Source organism: Acartia tonsa, chromosome 10, assembly GCF_053477335.1.
Source record: "Acartia tonsa isolate MP-2025a chromosome 10, ASM5347733v1, whole genome shotgun sequence".
NCBI classification, from domain to species: Eukaryota; Metazoa; Arthropoda; class Copepoda; order Calanoida; family Acartiidae; genus Acartia; species Acartia tonsa.
The window spans coordinates 16,550,469-16,572,151 of record NC_137269.1 but is presented as its reverse complement, the minus strand read 5'-3'; the positions used below and the strand labels follow the sequence as shown (position 1 = coordinate 16,572,151).

At 35.6% G+C, this 21,683-nt stretch overlaps 1 protein-coding gene across 2 annotated transcripts in view; it reads left to right on the top strand.

Moving 5' to 3' along the window:
* The window catches only part of LOC145329543 (uncharacterized), a 271,980-nt gene that overhangs the window by 144,852 nt on the left and 105,445 nt on the right, over positions 1–21,683 (top strand). Inside the window, exons 6-9 of one of the 2 annotated variants that reach the window (XM_080173814.1) lie at positions 5,319–5,407; positions 5,865–5,909; positions 7,018–7,087; positions 7,427–7,481. The exons of the other annotated variant lie outside the window; for it this stretch is intronic. Of the exons in view, the coding sequence (XP_080029940.1) occupies positions 5,319–5,407; positions 5,865–5,909; positions 7,018–7,087; positions 7,427–7,481 (259 nt within the window). The remainder of the gene's footprint in view (positions 1–5,318; positions 5,408–5,864; positions 5,910–7,017; positions 7,088–7,426; positions 7,482–21,683) is intronic. 2 annotated transcript variants of the gene reach the window in all.

Below are 21,683 nucleotides of genomic sequence, written 5' to 3'. Positions count from 1 at the left end.
TTGGGGGGTTTCAAATAAGTAAATATTATGCTTTTTATTTGCCAATCTCTACAATAGATCTTTACAAGGTACCCAGACAAAACCCAGGGAGGAAGGGGACATTTGACTTTGAATAATTCTAGTCCTGAAACACTCTCTTTCATTTGTAGGGGACTTGAAATCTTGATTGAGTAGTGCAAACAACCATATTGCAAACTTTAATCTACAGAAGGGGTACTTTTGTTTATTATAATTTAGAATGTATACCTATTTATCGTTTATTGTCTTATCCCAGTAAAGAAAAAGTTATGAGTTAAAAGTAAAACTCATTTTAAGAAAAATAAACCTCCAAAGAGAAGGCGATGTGTTTTTGAAGGCCTAACTTTGACTCGCCCTATATCATTGGGGCCTTTCACATACATATACATACTCAACAAGTAAAAATAAATCCATAAAGAATCAAAGAAAAAATTATTATATTGATACATATTAAAGATATAGAAATGAACCTTGAACAATTATTTTTAATGAGCATATTGTTAGGGTTCTTTAGGTAGTCTCAAAAAATCAAAATTCCTTTCTGTAAGGCTTAATTTATGGGAGTAAATTAAAGTAAGACACCTGTCATACCCATAACATGGTTTGGTTATAATCAAAAAAGCTCTGGTAAACAATCAGAGTTTTTATATGCTTTCATTTAAAGAACATTTTCATATGGTTGCAGATCAGTACGTTCAAAAGAATGCAAAACTCAAAAGCTAAGATTTATAGATCAAGTATTGCATGTTAAAAATACTCAAACAAACACACACACATGTATACACTTCTACATATTATGGACTTTTTAACAGTTTAGTTTTCTTGAGATTTTTAGAAACATGTGTTAAAAAAATTAGATTACTTGATAACATTGCAGTGAATTTAAGCGTCAAATCTTTATAAATTTAATGACATATTTAAATTACATAACATATCATTCAATTGTAAATTGTAATCCTTATATAAAACTAAAAGTAACATGATGTTTGTCTGAGTGTGTGTAGCGAAGGATCTCGCTAACAACCACTAAACAGAAATGATTCTTATTTAAAGCTTTTCATATGTCTAGGAAAGGTTTATAACTATTTTTATGGAGTGTACCATCACCCTCGTATTAAAAATCGGCATAGAAAAAAAATACCGTTTACTTATTTCTCTCTTATAAGTTGACCTCCCATCTAGAGGCCTCTAGGGGCGTATTCGCTAATATCAGGTAGAATAAACTTTAAAGTAACTTTAAACTGAGCTGGCAAAGATGTCAGTGCGGATTATGAAAAAAAGACAACATCCATAAAAACAAAGCCTTAAAATCTAAAGATAGTACAAACGATTAATAATATTTTTTAGGATTTCATACAGAGATGCTTCGCTTATAAAATTGTTCCTTGTTTTCCAAAAATAAGAAAATATTTTTATTACCTATGTTTAAAAAAATGTAGTAAGAAGAAATAGAAGTTTTCTTCATATTAAATATCCCTTATACAGTTAGGGAGTTGAATCCATTTTTATAGAAGCAGAAATATAATCTATGATTATGGTTTGGACCCTCTAAAACTGTAATCTACCCTTCCACTTTCCCCTCTCTTGGTGAAGATATCTTCAACGCCGATACGATTTTTGAAATATAAGATTCCACTTTTGTCTCTCTTGTTGAAGATATCTTCACCAAGAGAGGCAAAAGTGGAATCTTAAATTTCAAATATCGTATCGGCGTTGAAGATATCTTCACCAAGAGAGGGGAAAGTGGAATCTTACATTTCAAAAATCGTATCGGCGTTGAAGATATCTTCACCAAGAGAAGGGAAAGTAGAATCTTACATTTCAAAAATCGTATCGGCGTTGAAGATATCTTCACCAAGAGAGGGGAAAGTGGAAGGGTAGATTACAGTTTTAGAGGGTCCAAACCATAATCATAGATTATATTTCTGCTTCTATAAAAATGGATTCAACTCCCTAACTGTTATATAACAGGGTAATTCTACTTTTTATGTGATTGTATCTTATTTAAACTAAAATCTGATTTAAATTTCATGGGTTTACACATAAAAGGTTTTGCTCTATAATATACGTACAAACTGTAAAAAATGTTCGAAAAAATAAGGTTGACAACATTAATAAAGTACATTTTTTATACGCGTAAAATAATAGAATAAAAAAGTAGTTTTCAACAGTAAAAAAAGACATAGAGTTTCAACTAACAAAAAAGGGGAAGGACAATAAAAATAAAGAAACAAAGAAAGCTTAGCTAATTTTAAACAACATCCAAGATTAACACCTGTAAATAGAAATGCACATAAAATCATGGATAGACAAACGAACAAACAACGTTATAGGTCAGTTGTTTAATAATTATAAAAAGAAGGGTAAGATACATTTAAATTAAATCACAAAACCTTTACACAACACATTTCTATCTATATGTCTACTGTATGTCCGAAATACTGACGGACCAAGCAAGTTGTTTACTAGATGATCTTTGATTAAGGGTGTCTTCACAGAAATATCAGCAGTCTATCTAAAATAGCACCCGAGAAAAATTCTGTATGGATGGACAAAGAAAATTATAGAGTAGCTTCTCTAATAAAAAATGTAAAAAAAGAATAAGTTTTCAAAGGATTGAAAGTCTACAAAAAATTAACAAGATATACAATTTACTAGCGGCTTCGCCTTAAGCATTTAAGGGCTTTGCGCTAAGAGGCAATTAAAAAAATAAGTACCTGTGGTGGTGCGACCACCAAAGTTTTAATTACCTGCCTAAAAAATTGGCGAGATTTTTTTTTAGAGGGGTTGGGGATGTCCCAACCCCCAAGAAAATAGCTTAAAACTACCACAGTACCAGAAGATATATTCCCTAAAGATTAGAATCCAATCGGTTTATTGGTTACCGAGATCTTAAGGGGCAGACATCATCTACTTTGTATTATAGATTTATATTTATATGATTTTTGAAGATTTTTTATAGTGTAATATTTTGGTATTTAAAAAAGGTGTGTCTATGTATCTCTGTATAGATTCTAACTTTTATGGCCCATGAACGTCAAAACTACTTTTATTTCAACACCAATTAAATAAATGAATATACTAAGATTTTCCTCATATCTTCACCCAAAAAAGACATTAAATTTGTATTTGTAAAAAGTCGACTTTTCTGGTAATAAGGTGTTTGTAGCTGACAACATAGAATAGTTAACTAAAAATTATAGGAACAACTACATATTGTACAAATAAGATAAGTCAAACATATTTTTTTATTAATATGTAAAGGTAAGTTTATAATTTTCATATTATCTTTCAAATACAGCCACCATTTAACGCAAGTTTAGTAATGACTCCAGGACAATAATTCCATGTGTACATCAAAATATTGTTTAAAGAGACACTAAGTGACGAAGCTAGTTACCATTTAATTCCAGTAAATAAGTAAAATATACTAGAATAAATTTTAGTTTGATTTAAATACCATAGATAAATAAAAGAGTAATTCTTATTTTGACTAAAGAAAGGCTGTAATCATTGGATATAATCGTCCTTGTTAGTTATATCATAGACACACAATTATTCTCAACTTTGTCTATAAAGAAAAGAGTAACTTTTCAGGGATAAAGGGATAGGAAAATAATTTCCCGCCAACAAAAATATACAAATTCAACATTTAGTAGATTTGAGTTATTGAGAATACAGTTTGAGGGATGTTATTTTGATTTTTTTCGTTTTACATTAACCTTTATCTTTGTATATTTAATTATAGTCCATTGTCCCTACCTCTCTGGTAACTTTTGACTTTCGAGTATGTAATAAATTGTTAGACTTCTTATACTATGTTTAAGAATTAGATGTTCATATGATTTAGCAGTATGAATAATCATTTCAAATTCATATTTCTTCACTCCTAACAAGTTACTTCACCCCTAGCCTCTCAGGTTTTTTCCTTAAAAAAAAGCATTTAAACCAAAGTCGACAAATAGTCTTAAACTGTAGACGCAGATTTTCATAAAATATATTAGATTTAATTTAAACTTATATTGTAAATTTTACTCTTTTCACAACACGGTGGAAACACTGCCAACCTAATAGAACTAGCAGAGAACTAATCCTTTTGATTGAAAAACCTTTGTTTTAAAATCCCTAAATACACAGTGGAAACACTGCCAACCTAAAAGAACTTGCAGAGAACTAATCCTTTTGATTGAAAAACCTTTGTCTTAATATCCCTAAATAGTATGTTCATTATCCAAAATTAACTATTGCCAATAATCTAGACATTTATATCACGCAACCTGATAAGACAGTATCTTACGCCATTCTGTGTTGTTGAATTGGTATTGTGAAGTTTTTTTCCTTCAATGCAAAAACAACCTTTTACTTTTCTGTAAAAGAATAAAAAAAAGTTTGCTAAAAAGACTTTCAATATTCATATTTCTTTTTAAAAAATCATTTTCAGGACATATTTCATATATCCGTGACCGTAAGAAATTCTGTAAGGAAAATGTTATTTTCTTGGTTAATATTAAAGATAATCATAAATTTGTATTTTATGGTGATTTCTCTGTTTAACGTCCATCTACTCAATAACCTAATAGATTTTTGACAATTGTGGTAAACATAGCTCAAAACCTGTTCTTTCGTAAGATTAGAAGGAGTATTACAAATCTTGAAAAAATTCTAGACAACCAGAAAGTTTCTAACTAAATACAACATAACAAATAGCTAACAGAAACAAATACATAAAGAACTTTCTTTAAGAAAAATTCTTTTTCTGCCTCTTAATATTGAAAGTTTGAATGTTATGACCTTAGAAAGAAATTGCATACTATTAAACTTGGGTATAGTCAATGAAACTCGACTCTGTAATAGTAGAGTAATGCAGTACATTACTCCTAAGAGAGTTGTGGTTGATCAAACCCTAAGCCCAAGTGAATTTATTTTCATTTTTTAGGGGGGGGGGGGGTTAGGGGTTGCTATATTGTATCCTAAAGACATATAACTTGGGGGGTGATATTCTCCTCTTTTTAAAAATTAAGATTTTTATGAAAATTGTGAAGTAATCCATGGATCTTTAGTGATAAGACTAAATATAACATAGAAAAATGTAATTTAGTGTAGACTAAAATTATTAATTATTGTTTAAGAGGTTTGAAATCTGCTTGAACATTTCATTTAAGATTCATTAAAAGTATCTAACACCAATTATTCAACGTGATGATAAAACTTTGGTTACCAGTTTTTTTTGTACACTCCAATGTGCTTTCCAGCCTTCGGGTCAGCACCTATGTTTATTTTACGGCTAATTTATATTACAGGTTAATACAGTAAATGTGAAGAACCTGTTAGTGACAGAATCTGAAATAGGAGTCCTACCACCTGATGGTCTTCTAGTCTCTAATACAAAGTAAGTTGTAGAGTAGGTACACTGCTTTCCTTCATTTGTCCCGTTATTTAAGCGAAATGAACATTGAAAAAAGTTATAAATAAAGATTAAAAATGTTTCAGTACATCTAAAGAAACCATTTCTGGACTAATAAGAACTAGCATAAGTAGTTTATTCTAATATATTTTGTTTAAGACTGATAGACTGACGAAAATAAAACATCTTGATTAATCAGTTCTAAGGGTTTCTTCATAGCCTCTAGGAGCTTGACTTCTAAAGGGTAGTAGCAGATAGAATTTTGTATCTCCACATATTTCCATGTCTCTAAGGAGGGTGTCACTTTTTCCCTCCAAATAGTCTAAAACATTCTCGAAAACAACATAAAACTCCTTGGTAACTAGGATCTTACCGGACATACATATAGACATCATGTTACTTAAGATAAAAGAAAATGATTTAATATTTTATTATTTTTCAGAAAGCTGTCCATTAAAGATTCCAAATTCAACACTGCATATCCAAGGTAAAAATATCATATCAAAAGAAAATAAAACGAATATTTGAATTCTATGCATGTAATGAATTTTAAAGTAGCAACGCTGTATAAAAAGAAGTTATATGTTTATCTTATCTTAATAAGCCTTATTGTAGTATATGTTATCATGACACCCTTAATAAATGAGAGAGGTAGCTAAACGCTCGCACACGCACGTTACTAAGCGCTTTCAAGCGCGCTAACCATATCTGGTTATGCTCTAGTGCACAGTAACTTCCTATTGGTCAAAAATAAAAATATTTTGGATTTTTATTAGTTTTAAAAAATTTAAACATTAAAAAAATAATTAGAATAGAAATTTTTGTAGTTTTGACCAAATTTTATTATTATCAGACCATTGTGTTATCATTTCAACTACAAATTTGTTCTTGTCTATCTTAGACTAGCAACAAACGTAGTTTTATTTTTGTGATTTTTCAGATAGTTTAAAGATTTTTTTGTGATTTTCCAAAGTGAATCTTTCTGATTTTAGGTTATGTCTGTCTGACTTACGTTCTAAGTTTGTTTGTTTTTATTAGGATTTCGTTTTTTATAATAGTTATATATGCCAAAAATTATTCGACAATTTCGTCCATTTTTTCAATTCTCTATCTTTATGATGAACTGTCGGCTGATCTGCTGACATCTAGGAGGAAAGTGCAAAAATTAGCATAAAACTATCGTAGGATTTATCTGAAGCTTTTCTAAAATGGAGAAATCAATCGGTTCGCTAGTTAGCAAGGTATTTACGAGCCAAAAAAACCTACTACTTTATAAAAATTTGTGTTATAGTCCCTTTCGTGGCAACGCCTCTTAAGAGGTGTTTTGTCGTATTTTTACAGTAGCTTTTCCCCTATTTCTAGCCCTAGCGGGGGGCTCTAACCCTTCAGGGCCAATTGCATAACCCTAACCTAAAGTAAAAGAACCTATCAAAAGTTACCGTGAAAATACGACATAACGCCATTTAAGAGGCGTTGTCACGAAAGTGTCTATAACCAAAATTTGTTTAAAAGACCTGTTGCTAATATGGTATTGTCATTATACTACAACCAAAGCACCTCTCGCCCCGACCAATAAAAGATTTTTTTTGTTTCAGATCTATAAAAGTTAGTGGTGTGAAAGAAGTTTTTATCACAAATAATCAATTTAGTATTAATGTTATAAAGGTGAGGAGGTTACACCCTGTTTTCTATTATTTTTTATTATCAATTTTCCAATATATTTTGCTAAAATAAAGTTGACCTTCCCAAGAGCATTTTTGTATATCAAATAGGATTACAATTATAAAATTTCCATTGTTTTTACGTTGAAATGTCATTTGTTTGCTTTATGGAAGCGTAGCTATTATACAATTGTTGTATGTTGGTCAGTCAGTATGTCAGTATCTTATACGTTTGTCTCTAAAAATCCAAAGACATCTCATAAGAAGACCACGACCATGAATTGTATGCTGATAGAGACAATTTTAAAATAGATTGGACAATTCTAATCGTGTTTGTGTTCAGGTAGTTTCAGCGGAAGACGGTAAACGACTGCACATAAGCTGTAACAGACTTCTAGGTAAGATTTATTATAAATACATACATACATAGGCCTGGATATTAGGAAAGTAATACAACCCTCCGTTAGGCAATGTTTATTGATATTTTAAGTATCAAATAATTAATTTATTCATTGCCCTGCAGGCTTAGATGCACGCAGGGTTCTTGCGGATAAAATAATAAATTATGAATGTCAGTACATCCCCAATATCAAAAAACAAAATTGCCCCTTTAAAGTTTTTGGTTGAAAAGTTTGGGTATAGTCCTTTCCATGACATCGCTCCATATGGGGCGATGATTTTAATTGATCGCCTCTTATGACATGGGGCGATGTAATGGCTCCTTGAAAGGAGCGATTTAATAGCCCCTTATAACAAGAGGCGATGTTATGACTCCTTGAAAGGAGCGATTTAATAGCCCCTTGCCCTAAGAGGCGATTAAATGATCCTTTATCGCTCCTTTATCGCCCCTTCTAAAGAGGAGATGATATGTCCTCTTATCCCAAGGGGCTATTTAATTAAATATCGCCTCTTCATGGCCCCTTCACTATTATATATATCTTAGTCCCTTGATGGCCCCTACATCGCTCCTACATCGCCCCTTCATCGCTCCTCCATCGCTCCTTCTCCAAATTTATATTACATTGTACTTTGATGGCCCCTACATCGCCCCTCCATCGCTCCTACATCACCCCTTCATCGCTCCTTCTTCAAATTTATATTACATTGTACTTTGATGGCCCCTACATCGCCCCTCCATCGCTCCTACATCGCCCCTTCATCGCTCCTTCTTCAAATTTATATTACATTGTACTGTGATGGCCCCTACATCGCTCCTACATCGCTCCTTCATCGCTCCTACATCGCCCCTTCTCCAAATTTATATTACATTGCAACTTGATGGCCCCTACATCGCTCCTACATCGCTCCTCCATCGCCCCTTCATCGCTCCTTCTCCAAATTTATATAACATTGCAACTTGATGGCCCCTACATCGCTGCTACATCGCTCCTCCATCGCTCCTCCATCGCTCCTACATCGCCCCTTCATCGCTCCTTCCACAAATTTATATTACATTGTACTTTGATGGCCCCTACATCTCTCCTCCATCGCTCCTCCATCGCCCCATCGCCCCTTAATAGCCCCTTACCTTAATTTATATAAAAAAGCCCCTACATAGCCTCTCCATCGCCCCTTAATAGCTCCTTACCTTAATTTTTATAACATAGCCCCTACATAGCCTCTCCATCGCCCCTTAATAGCCCCTTATCTTGATTTATATAACAAAGCCCCTACATAGCCTCTCCATCGCCCCTAATAGCCCCTTACCTTTATTTATATAACAAAGCTCCTACATAGCCTCTCCATTGCCCCTTAATAGTCCCTTACCTTAATTTATATAACATAGCTCCTACATAGCCTCTCCATCGCCCCTTAAAAGCCCATTACCTTAATTTATATAACATAGCCCCTACATAGCCTCTCCATCGCCCCTTACCTTAATTTATATAACATAGCCCCTACATAGCCTCTCCATCGCCCCTTACCTTAATTTATATAACATAGCCCCTACATCGCCCCTCCATCGCTCCTACATCGCCCCTTCATCGCTCCTTCTTCAAATTTATATTAAATTGTACTGTGATGGCCCCTACATCGCTCCTTCATTGCTCCTACATCGCCCCTTCATCGCTCCTTCTCCAAATTTATATTACATTGCAACTTGATGGCCCCTACATCGCTCCTACATAGCTCCTCCATCGCTCCTCCATCGCTCCTTCATCGCTCCTACATCGCCCCTTCATCGCTCCTTCTCCAAATTTATATTACATTGCAACTTGATGGCCCCTACATCGCTCCTCCATCGCCCCTTAATAGCCCCTTACCTTAATTTATATAACAAAGCTCCTATATGGCCTCTCTATCGCCCCTTAATAGCCACTTAATTTAATTATATAACATTGCCCCTACATAGCCTCTCCATCGCCCCTTAATAGCCCCTTACCTAAATTTATATAACAAAGCTCCTATATAGCCTCTCCATCGCCCCTTAATAGCCCCTTACCTTAATTATGTAACATAGCCCCTACATAGCCTCTCAATCGCCCCTTAATAGCCTCTTACCTTAATTTATATAACATAGCCCCTATATAGCCTCTCCATCGCCCCTTAATAGCCCCTTACCCTAATCTATATAACATAGCCCCTACAAAGCCTCTCCATCGCCCCTTAATAGCCCCTTACCTTAATCTATATAACAAAGCTCCTACATAGCCTCTCCATCGCCCCATAATAGCCTCTTACCTTAATTATGTAACATAGCCCCTACATAGCCTCTCCATCGCCCCTAAATAGCCCCTTACCCTAATTTATATAACATAGCCCCTACATAGACTCTCCATCGCCCCTTAATAGCTCCTTACCTTAATTTATATAACATAGCCCCTACATAGCCTCTCCATCGCCCCTTAATAGCCCCTTACCTTAATTTATATAACATAGCCCTACATAGCCTCTCCATCGCCCCTTAATAGCCCCTTACCTTAATTTATATAGCATAGCCCCTACATAGCCTCTCCATCGCCCCTTAATAGCCTCTTACCTTAATTTATATAATCCTTACCTTAATATATATAACATAGCCCCTACATAGCCTCTCCATCGCCCCTAAATAGCCCCTTACCCTAATTTATATAACATAGCCCCTACATAGCCTCTCCATCGCCCCTTAATAGCCCCTTACCTTAATTTATATAACATAGCCTCTACATAGCCTCTCCATCGCCCCTTAATAGCCCCTTACCTTAATTTATATAACATAGCCCTACATAGCCTCTCCATCGCCCCTTAATAGCCCCTTACCTTAATTTATATAGCATAGCCCCTACATAGCCTCTCCATCGCCCCTTAATAGCCTCTTACCTTAATTTATATAATCCTTACCTTAATATATATAACATAGCCCCTACATAGCCTCTCCATCGCCCCTGAATAGCCCCTTACCCTAATTTATATAACATAGCCCCTACATAGCCTCTCCATCGCCCCTTAATAGCTCCTTACCTTAATTTATATAACATAGCCCCTACATAGCCTCTCCATCGCCCCTTAATAGCCCCTTACCTTAATTTATATAACATAGCCTCTACATAGCCTCTCCATCGCCCCTTAATAGCCCCTTACCTTAATTATGTAACATAGCCCCTACATAGCCTCTCAATCGCCCCTTAATAGCCCCTTACCTTAATTTATATAGCATAGCCCCTACATAGCCTCTCCATCGCCCCTTAATAGCCTCTTACCTTAATTTATATAATCCTTACCTTAATATATATAACATAGCCCCTACATAGCCTCTCCATCGCCCCTAAATAGCCCCTTACCCTAATTTATATAACATAGCCCCTACATAGCCTCTCCATCGCCCCTTAATAGCCTCTTACCTTAATTTATATAACATAGGCCCTACAAAGCATCTCCATCGCCCCTTAATAGCCCCTTACCTTAATTATATAACATAGCCCCTACATAGCCTCTCCATCGCCCCTTAATAGCCTCTTACCTTAATTTATATAACATAGCCCCTTCATAGCCTCTTCATCGCCCCTTACCTTAATTTATATAACATAGGCCCTTTATGGCTCCTGTACAGCCTCTGTAATTGTATTGCCCCTTCATTATAGAAGGTAGGGCATTAAGGTAAGGAAGGAATGTGACCCTCTACAGTTTTAAATTTAAGTTTTAAAAGGATGACAAGGATGACAACATTTATAAAAGCAAAGCTCTGAAACGGTAGAAAAAAGTTTAAAGGAAGCCTGCAAGAAATACCACGCTTTAACTGCTGAAAGACTGCCACAAGTAGACCAAATACCCCAAATTTGAAGCCTTCAGCTTCTATAACAAAAAAGTTCTAGGCATTTTAAAATGACATTTTATGTACAATGGAAATTTTGAAAGAATTGCAATGCTCATGTTGAAAACTTTAAAATTAAACTACGTGGCCTAGAAACAAAATTATAAGCTTATTTTTGTCATAAATTTAGGTTTCCAGTAACTAATTATATTTTTACAATAAAAATACCCATTTTTATAGTCAAAATCATTAAAAAAAAATAAGTTTTACTTGCGTTGTACCAAATGTACTGTAGCCAATCAGAAGGCTGAATCAGCTTAACAACCAATCACAGCTAAGCTTGTATTAGTTTACCCCTTTGTTTCCGCTATGATTTTCGTTTAAAAATGCAATTTAAATCGATTTTTTTTCATAGATTTTGACTATGAAATGTGGTGTTTTTATTGTAAAAATGTAATCAGTTACAGGCAATCTAAGTTTCTGACAAAGATAAGGTTATAATTTTATGTCTAGGCAACGTAATTTAATATTGTTTTTTCTTTTATGAGCATTGGAAATCTTTCAAAAATTCCATTGTACATAAAATGCTATTTTGAAATGCCTAGAACTTTTTTGTTATTGAAGCTGAAGGCTTATAATTTGGGGTATTGGGTCTTCTTGTGGCAGTCTTTTAGCAGTTAAAGCGTGTTATTTCTTGCAGGCGTCCTTTAATGAACATTAATAATGTAGAGTGTCAGAACTGAATAGTCAGAACATAAATTTAAAATTCGAAACAAAATTGTAAGTAAATTTATTGAGAAATTGCTAACATGCAGGAAAATGCTTAAGGACGTACTCACATTTTTTGGACTTGATTATAGATATGATTCGCTTATAACATTCTATTTTGTTGTCCTAGGAATCAGTATCCCAGAAATCAGATTAATCGGATAATTTTGATACATAAAAATTTGTTGTAAGTTAATAATTAGTATGCTTAAAATGGACGTATGGATATTCTGATAATGATTATAGACTTTCTAAATCGTACCTTTCTACTACAGGAATCACATGCCTAAATTAACGAAAATAGCTAACCGTTACGGACGTACGGACTGATCCTTAATATAGAAAAGCTTTGCTTTTAAAAAGTTAAAAAGATTTTTTGAGGGGATGGGGTAATATTTTTCTTGGGGTGAATTTTCTGGGAGGGTGGAGATACCCTCCCTCGAAATAATTATAAACCCTCTATGAACTTAAAAGAAGCTTCACTGTAAAGGAGAACCATATAGGTTCAGCGGTTAGCTTTTCTACAGACAAAAAAAAGATTACTACTTTATATAATAGGTTATGAAAAAGGAAAAAAAAACAAGATAACAAGGATAACAACATTCACAAAAGCAAAGCTCTAAAATCAGGAGGTCAAACATAAATTTTGTTAAAATTAGCGTAAATCTATAATACAAAGTAGAATGATGTCTGTCCATCCGTCTGTCTGTCTGTCCGTCTGTCTGTCCGTCTGTCTGTCCGTCTGTCTGTCCGTCTGTCTGTCCGTCTGTCAGTCCCTTAAGATCTCGGTAACCACTGGACCGATTATATTCTACTATTCAGGGAATATACCTACTGGTCCTGTGGTGGTTTTAGGCTATTTTCTTGGGGGGTGGGATACCCCCAACCCCCCCAAAAACAAAAAAATCCCCCCCCATTTTTTTTTTGCTGAAGATTTTCTTGGTCCTATTACGAATTTCGCCAAAAAAAAATTTTATCACCTCTTGGGGCAAAGCCCCTGAGGCTAGGGGCGAATCTGCTAGTATAGAATATAGTAAAAGGGCATAATTTTATTTTTAGTATTTGATTATAATACTAAACCTTGTTGTCCTAAGAAACATTACTCCAAAACCCAGATGAATGGGACAATGATATTATACAAAAAAATGGACGTACATACTTTCTAGTAATGAATATAGTATTGTACCCAACTGTTATAGAAATCATTCTGCAAAGTTTGAAATCGATAGGATATTTATAACATGTCTAAATTAAAGAAAATGTCGTCTAACCGTTTGGACGTACGGACAAACCAATCCTTACTATAGAAAAGTTTCGCATTTAAAAAGGAAAATTATAATGAAAATATAATGAATTAATAAAATAAATATAAATAATATAATAACATAATGAAATAAAGAAAAAAAATAAACTAAGAGAATGAAATTTTTTAGTTAAATAGAATATTGAATAAGGATCATATAATGGACAAACAGACAAAGTAAGTTATAGAGCAGACTTTAAGAGAATATGCTATTACTCAAAGATTATCACGAAACCTAAGTCTTTTGAAGCATAATTGAGAGACAGACAAAATAATTTATAGACTGGATATACATATGTCATGGGAATATTCACTAAAAATCTCAACAGTCTATCTTTAACAATAGCAGAGAAAACCACATGCTTAACTTAATGAGAAGAGCAATGACGAAAGGACTAGCCCTAATTGTAGAAAAGTCTCTCTTTTAACAAAAAAAGTATTTTTTTTGGTCTGAAGCTTAAAAATTTCATAAACTGACTAAATTCTCCATTTAAGGGAAGCTTCACATAGGTCATGGGATGGTTTTTTGCTTTTTCATTTTCAGATTTAAGCCCCTAATTGGTTTAGGCTATTTTTCTGCCTCCTTACATTAAAAAGAGCGCAGCTGCAAGTGAATAAGAAAAGAGAAATATAAAAGAAGAATACATATTATCCTATTATATAAAGTAGTAAAACATAAACAAACGTTGGAGTGGACAAACCTAGGAATGGGACAATCGTCGGAGTGGACATTGCTTATGTAAAACGCAGGAGTGTCTTTTATTTTATTTATAAGATAAAAATCTTTCAAAACAAAAAAAAATCTTGAATATCTTTTCTCACAGACTGAAATTTTAAAATCAGTCTAACAGTTTTCCAAAGTAGGTAAGTTCTATCGAAAGGCAAAGGTTTGAAACAGATAGAACATTTCATTAAACTAAAACATATTTTTTTCTCACATTGTTTACAACTGTCAAATAGGTTTTTTTATATGCCTAACCCCTGCAGGGGGCTTATTTGTATATTTATATCTTAACCTAACCTAACCTGTGTAGAAATAACTAAACAAATGTTGTTGAAACCTAATTTTTAAGATATTATAGACACTTTTGCGTTTTACTTATATAATGTCCACTCCGACATTTGTCCGAAATATCCTGTGTTTGTCCACGTTAGTAAGGCTTTCTGTTCTGAAACTTAAGATCTCAATAACTACTAAACAGATTGGGCTTTCTATTTCAGGTAAGCTTAATATTTGTCTTGTAATGGCTTTAGGCTATTTTATTTTAAGTCGAGGGATGGTTTTAGGCTATTCTATTTTAAGTCCTGGGAAGGCTTTAGGCTTTTATTCATTCCCCTTTGAATACAGAGCCAATAGATGCTGGGGGCGTAGCCGCTAGTCGATATACAAAGTTTTTTTTTGTCTGTAGCAAAGGATCTCGTTTGCTGCTAAACCGATATGATGTATGTCTGTCTGTCTATACCGTAGGATCTTGCTAACCGCTGAGTACTGAGATGATTTTAAGATAGTTTATTTTTTTTCCTTATAATAAAATAACAGGATATTTGTCCATAAAAAGCGAAGCAATATCTTAATTTTTGTTGTTGGAACTGTTATTCAGTTGATTATACCAAGGATCTAAAGGAATAAGACAATGGCCGATAAATTTTTATCCATCCCTAATAACGATACACAAAATTGCAACACTACAACCAAAATATGACAAAAGTCCCCAAAGTTTTGAGCCAACGAATAAGAAAACTTCATTATAAAACTTTGGAGACTATTGTAAAAATTGCCTAATGTTTCCTTTATCCCTGAGATTATACAGACTATCCTTAAACTAATATTTACATTAAAGTAACAGGATGTTTATCAGTATCAACTGAACCGATATGCTTCTCCTTTACATTGAAGCTTATTTTACTCGCAGGAAAAGTTTTCATTTTGGGGAGGGGACTAACACTTTCAGCCCCCGGAAGGTATCACTTCCCTTAAATTCTTAACCTTCCCCCTCCCCCCCCTCTCCACCACATCTATTCATTAAAGTACTCCTAGGGTCATCTATGGGATTAGCCGTTAGTGACTTAAAAATAATTCAAGTGCAATGATATATTTACCAAATTAATACGATAATTTTGTATACATTTTTTATGAAAAAAAATTATTTTGCCAAAGGCAGCCAAAAAATAAGCAGCAAATATTTCAAAAATGCTCTGATAATCAGAGATCTACAGGGATAAGACGATTGTCGATAAAATGATATATATACATATATACAGTGTGTTTTTTTATGAGAACTTTTTTGAAAGCAATTTTACCTTACTTATAGTTATTAGAATTTAATGATTAATGGCTTATTCTCTTCTTTTTTATAACCTTTAATAGAAAAGCAAAAAATATTTCAGTTTTTATTCAAAAAGTACAGTAAATTAAAAAATTTAAAACTTAGGTGTCAACATCTAAAAATGGTTTTAGTGCATTTTTCTTATAATCTACCTTTGCAAGAATGGCTGCAAAACGCTTCAAAGTTGAGATATTGAGCTAAAAATTTATATAGATACTACTTGTGACATGTACTAGAACATTTTGAAATTTGAAGGCCATATCTCAACCAGGGAGGGAATACTGGCCCCCCAATGTACTCCCTCCATTCTTGGAAAGGGTAGAAGATTTGAGCATAAGAAAAATGCGCTAAAACCATTTCTCGTATTCATTTGAATCCGGTGGATAGGAACCGGTTCTCATCCATACGAAAAAACTATGTCTAGCATCGTATTATATCCAGCTTTCTACGAATATAGATATGTACAATCATAAGATTAAACCCAGTTTTTTTAGCCGGTGCCTTCTGCACCTCGGGGCTAAAAAAACTAGTTTTAATCTCATAATTGTACTTTCTATATCCGCGGAAAGCCGTTTATAATACGATGCGAGAAATAACTATTTTAGATGTTGACACCCATGTTTTGAAATTTTGAATTTACTGTACTTTTTAAATAAAAACTGAAATATTTTTTTGCTTTTCTGTTAATGGTTATAAAAAACGAAGAGAATAAGCCATTAATCATTAAATTCTGATAACTATAAGTAGGGTAAAATTGCTTTCAAAAATGCTCTCATAAAAAAAAACACTGTATATATATGTATGTTTATATATTAATTATTCCCATTGATGATTCACAAAATTACCCCTTCTTTAGTTTAGAATTAGTGGTTGAAACATTTAGACACTCAACTTAATGAACTAAACAATCACAAAACAATAAAAAGTCCCCAAGGTTGTTAATCTAACGAATAAGAAAACGGTATTATAAAACTTTGGAGACTAGACAGCACTCTTGGATAAGCCAACTTATAACACTTTGGGAACTATCCTAATCCTCCCTGGCGAAATGACAATGAGATTTTTTGGTAAATTTGTGGCAAACTTTATTCTTAATAAATTAGCACTTGGCAAAATTATACTGGAGAGATATTTCATTGAAGAATAAATTTTTTTTTTGCCCAAACTTTTCGTCAGCCAATAATAACAGATAAGTTAAACATTGTAAAAATAATATAGTAACTTAACTCGAGTTGTCAACGGCAGAAATTAGGTCCTGAGATGGTTTTAGGCCTGGAAAGGTTTATAACAATTTTATCTGTATTTCTTAAAATAAATTAACAGAATCTTTGTCTGTATGTATGAATGTCTGTCTGTACCGAAGGATCTTGCTAACCGATGAACCAATATGGTTCTCCTTTACAGTGAAGATTCCTATAGGTCCTGAGATCGTTCTCCTTAATAGGGTAGCTTCTCATAGGTCCTGGGGAGGTTAATAACTATTTTATTTTAATCCTTATAATAAAGTAACAGGATCTTTGTCTGTATGTATGTCTGTCTGTACCTTGCTAACCACTAAACCGACATGGTTCTCCTTTACAGTGAAGCTTCCTATGGGTAATGAGATGGCTTTAGGCCATTTTATTTTTAATCCTTATAAAAAGTAACAGGATCATTGTCTGTATGTATCAAAGAAGATCGCTAACTGCAGAACCAATATGGTTCTCCTTTATAGGGTAGCTTCCAATAGATCCTGGGAAGGTGTATAACTGTTTTGAAGGAGGATATAAGGGGCTATCAAGGGGCGATGGAGAGGCTATGTAGAGGCTATGTTATATAAATTAAGGTAAGGGGCTTTTAAGTGGCGATGGAGGGCTATTAAGGGGCGATGGAGAGGCTATGTTATATAAATTAAGGTAAGGAGCTATTAAGGGGCGATGGAGAGGCTATGTAGCGGCTATGTTATATAAATTGGCTATTAAGGGGCGATAGAGAGGCTATATAGGGGCTATTTTATATAAATTAAGGTAAAGGACTATTAAGGGGCGATGGAGAGGCTATGTAGGGGCTATGTTATATAAATTAAGTTAAGGGGCTATTAAGGGGCGATGAAGAGGCTATTTAGGGGCTATGTTATATAAAATCGGGTAAGGGGCTATTAAGGGGCGATGGGGAGGCTATGTAGGAGCTATGTTATATAATTAAGGTAAGGGGATATTAAGGGGCGATGGAGAGGCTATGTAGGGGCTATGTTACATAATTAAGGTAAGGGGCTATTAAGGGGCGATGGAGAGGCTATGTAGGAGCTTTGTTATATAGATTAAGGTAAGGGGCTATTAAGGGGCGATGGAGAGGCTTTGTAGGGGCTATGTTATATAGATTAGGGTAAGGGGCTATTAAGGGGCGATGGAGAGGCTATATAGGGGCTATGTTATATAAATTAAGGTAAGAGGCTATTAAGGGGCGATTGAGAGGCTATGTAGGGGCTATGTTACATAATTAAGGTAAGGGGCTTTTAAGTGGCGATGGAGGGCTATTAAGGGGCGATGGAGAGGCTATATAGGGGCTATGTTATATAAATTAAGGTAAGAGGCTATTAAGGGGCGATTGAGAGGCTATGTAGGGGCTATGTTACATAATTAAGGTAAGGGGCTTTTAAGTGGCGATGGAGGGCTATTAAGGGGCGATGGAGAGGCTATGTTATATAAATTAAGGTAAGGAGCTATTAAGGGGCGATGGAGAGGCTATGTAGCGGCTATGTTATATAAATTAAGGTAAGGGGCTTTTAAGTGGCGATGGAGGGCTATTAAGGGGGAGAGGCTATGTTATATAAATTAAGGTAAGGAGCTATTAAGGGGCGATGGATAGGCTATGTAGCGGCTATGTTATATAAATTGGCTATTAAGGGGCGATAGAGAGGCTAACTGTTTTGAAGGAGGATATAAGGGGCTATTAAGGGGCGATGGAGAGGCTATGTAGAGGCTATGTTATATAAATTAAGGTAAGGGGCTTTTAAGTGGCGATGGAGGGCTATTAAGGGGCGATGGAGAGGCTATGTTATATAAATTAAGGTAAGGAGCTATTAAGGGGCGATGGAGAGGCTATGTAGCGGCTATGTTATATAAATTGGCTATTAAGGGGCGATAGAGAGGCTATATAGGGGCTATTTTATATAAATTAAGGTAAAGGACTATTAAGGGGCGATGGAGAGGCTATGTAGGGGCTATGTTATATAAATTAAGGTAAGGGGCTATTAAGGGGCGATAAAGAGGCTATTTAGGGGCTATGTTATATAAAATCGGGTAAGGGGCTATTAAGGGGCGATGGGGAGGCTATGTAGGAGCTATGTTATATAATTAAGGTAAGGGGATATTAAGGGGCGATGGAGAGGCTATGTAGGGGCTATGTTACATAATTAAGGTAAGGGGCTATTAAGGGGCGATGGAGAGGCTATGTAGGAGCTTTGTTATATAGATTAAGGTAAGGGGCTATTAAGGGGCGATGGAGAGGCTTTGTAGGGGCTATGTTATATAGATTAGGGTAAGGGGCTATTAAGGGGCGATGGAGAGGCTATATAGGGGCTATGTTATATAAATTAAGGTAAGAGGCTATTAAGGGGCGATTGAGAGGCTATGTAGGGGCTATGTTACATAATTAAGGTAAGGGGCTTTTAAGTGGCGATGGAGGGCTATTAAGGGGCGATGGAGAGGCTATGTTATATAAATTAAGGTAAGGAGCTATTAAGGGGCGATGGAGAGGCTATATAGGGGCTATGTTATATAAATTAAGGTAAGAGGCTATTAAGGGGCGATTGAGAGGCTATGTAGGGGCTATGTTACATAATTAAGGTAAGGGGCTTTTAAGTGGCGATGGAGGGCTATTAAGGGGCGATGGAGAGGCTATGTTATATAAATTAAGGTAAGGAGCTATTAAGGGGCGATGGAGAGGCTATGTAGCGGCTATGTTATATAAATTAAGGTAAGGGGCTTTTAAGTGGCGATGGAGGGCTATTAAGGGGCGATGGAGAGGCTATGTTATATAAATTAAGGTAAGGAGCTATTAAGGGGCGATGGAGAGGCTATGTAGCGGCTATGTTATATAAATTGGCTATTAAGGGGCGATAGAGAGGCTAACTGTTTTGAAGGAGGATATAAGGGGCTATTAAGGGGCGATGGAGAGGCTATGTAGAGGCTATGTTATATAAATTAAGGTAAGGGGCTTTTAAGTGGCGATGGAGGGCTATTAAGGGGCGATGGAGAGGCTATGTTATATAAATTAAGGTAAGGAGCTATTAAGGGGCGATGGAGAGGCTATGTAGCGGCTATGTTATATAAATTGGCTATTAAGGGGCGATAGAGAGGCTATATAGGGGCTATTTTATATAAATTAAGGTAAAGGACTATTAAGGGGCGATGGAGAGGCTATGTAGGGGCTATGTTATATAAATTAAGGTAAGGGGCTATTAAGGGGCGATAAAGAGGCTATTTAGGGGCTATGTTATATAAAATCGGGTAAGGGGCTATTAAGGGGCGATGGGGAGGCTATGTAGGAGCTATGTTATATAATTAAGGTAAGGGGATATTAAGGGGCGATGGAGAGGCTATGTAGGGGCTATGTTACATAATTAAGGTAAGGGGCTATTAAGGGGCGATGGAGAGGCTATGTAGGAGCTTTGTTATATAGATTAAGGTAAGGGGCTATTAAGGGGCGATGGAGAGGCTTTGTAGGGGCTATGTTATATAGATTAGGGTAAGGGGCTATTAAGGGGCGATGGAGAGGCTATATAGGGGCTATGTTATATAAATTAAGGTAAGAGGCTATTAAGGGGCGATTGAGAGGCTATGTAGGGGCTATGTTACATAATTAAGGTAAGGGGCTATTAAGGGGCGATGGAGAGGCTATATAGGAGCTTTGTTATATAAATTTAGGTAAGGGGCTATTAAGGGGCGATGGAGAGGCTATGTAGGGGCAATGTTATATAATTAAATTAAGTGGCTATTAAGGGGCGATAGAGAGGCCATATAGGAGCTTTGTTATATAAATTAAGGTAAGGGGCTATTAAGGGGCGATGGAGGAGCGATGTAGGGGCCATCAAGTTGCAATGTAATATAAATTTGGAGAAGGAGCGATGAAGGGGCGATGTAGGAGCGATGAAGGAGCGATGGAGGAGCGATGGAGGAGCTATGTAGGAGCGATGTAGGGGCCATCAAGTTGCAATGTAATATAAATTTGGAGAAGGAGCGATGAAGGGGCGATGTAGGAGCAATGAAGGAGCGATGTAGGAGCGATGTAGGGGCCATCACAGTACAATTTAATATAAATTTGGAGAAGGAGCGATGAAGGAGCGATGTAGGAGCGATGGAGGGGCGATGTAGGGGCCATCAAAGTACAATGTAATATAAATTTGGAGAAGGAGCGATGAAGGGGCGATGTAGGAGCGATGAAGGAGCGATGTAGGAGCGATGTAGGAGTGATGTAGGAGCGATGTAGGGGCCATCACAGTACAATTTAATATAAATTTGGAGAAGGAGCGATGTAGGAGCGATGGAGGGGCGATGTAGGAGCGATGGAGGGGCGATGTAGGAGCCATCAAAGTACAATGTAATATAAATTTGGAGAAGGAGCGATGAAGGAGCAATGGAGGGGCGATGTAGGAGCGATGGAGGGGCAATGGAGGGGCGATGTAGGGGCCATCAAAGTACAATGTAATATAAATTTGGAGAAGGAGCGATGAAGGGGCGATGTAGGAGCGATGAAGGAGCGATGTAGGAGCGATGTAGGGGCCATCACAGTACAATTTAATATAAATTTGGAGAAGGAGCGATGTAGGAGCGATGGAGGGGCGATGTAGGAGCGATGAAGGAGCGATGTAGCAGCGATGTAGGGGCCATCAAGTTGCAATGTAATATAAATTTGGAGAAGGAGCGATGAAGGGGCGATGTAGGAGCGATGAAGGAGCGATGTAGGAGCGATGTAGGGGCCATCACAGTAC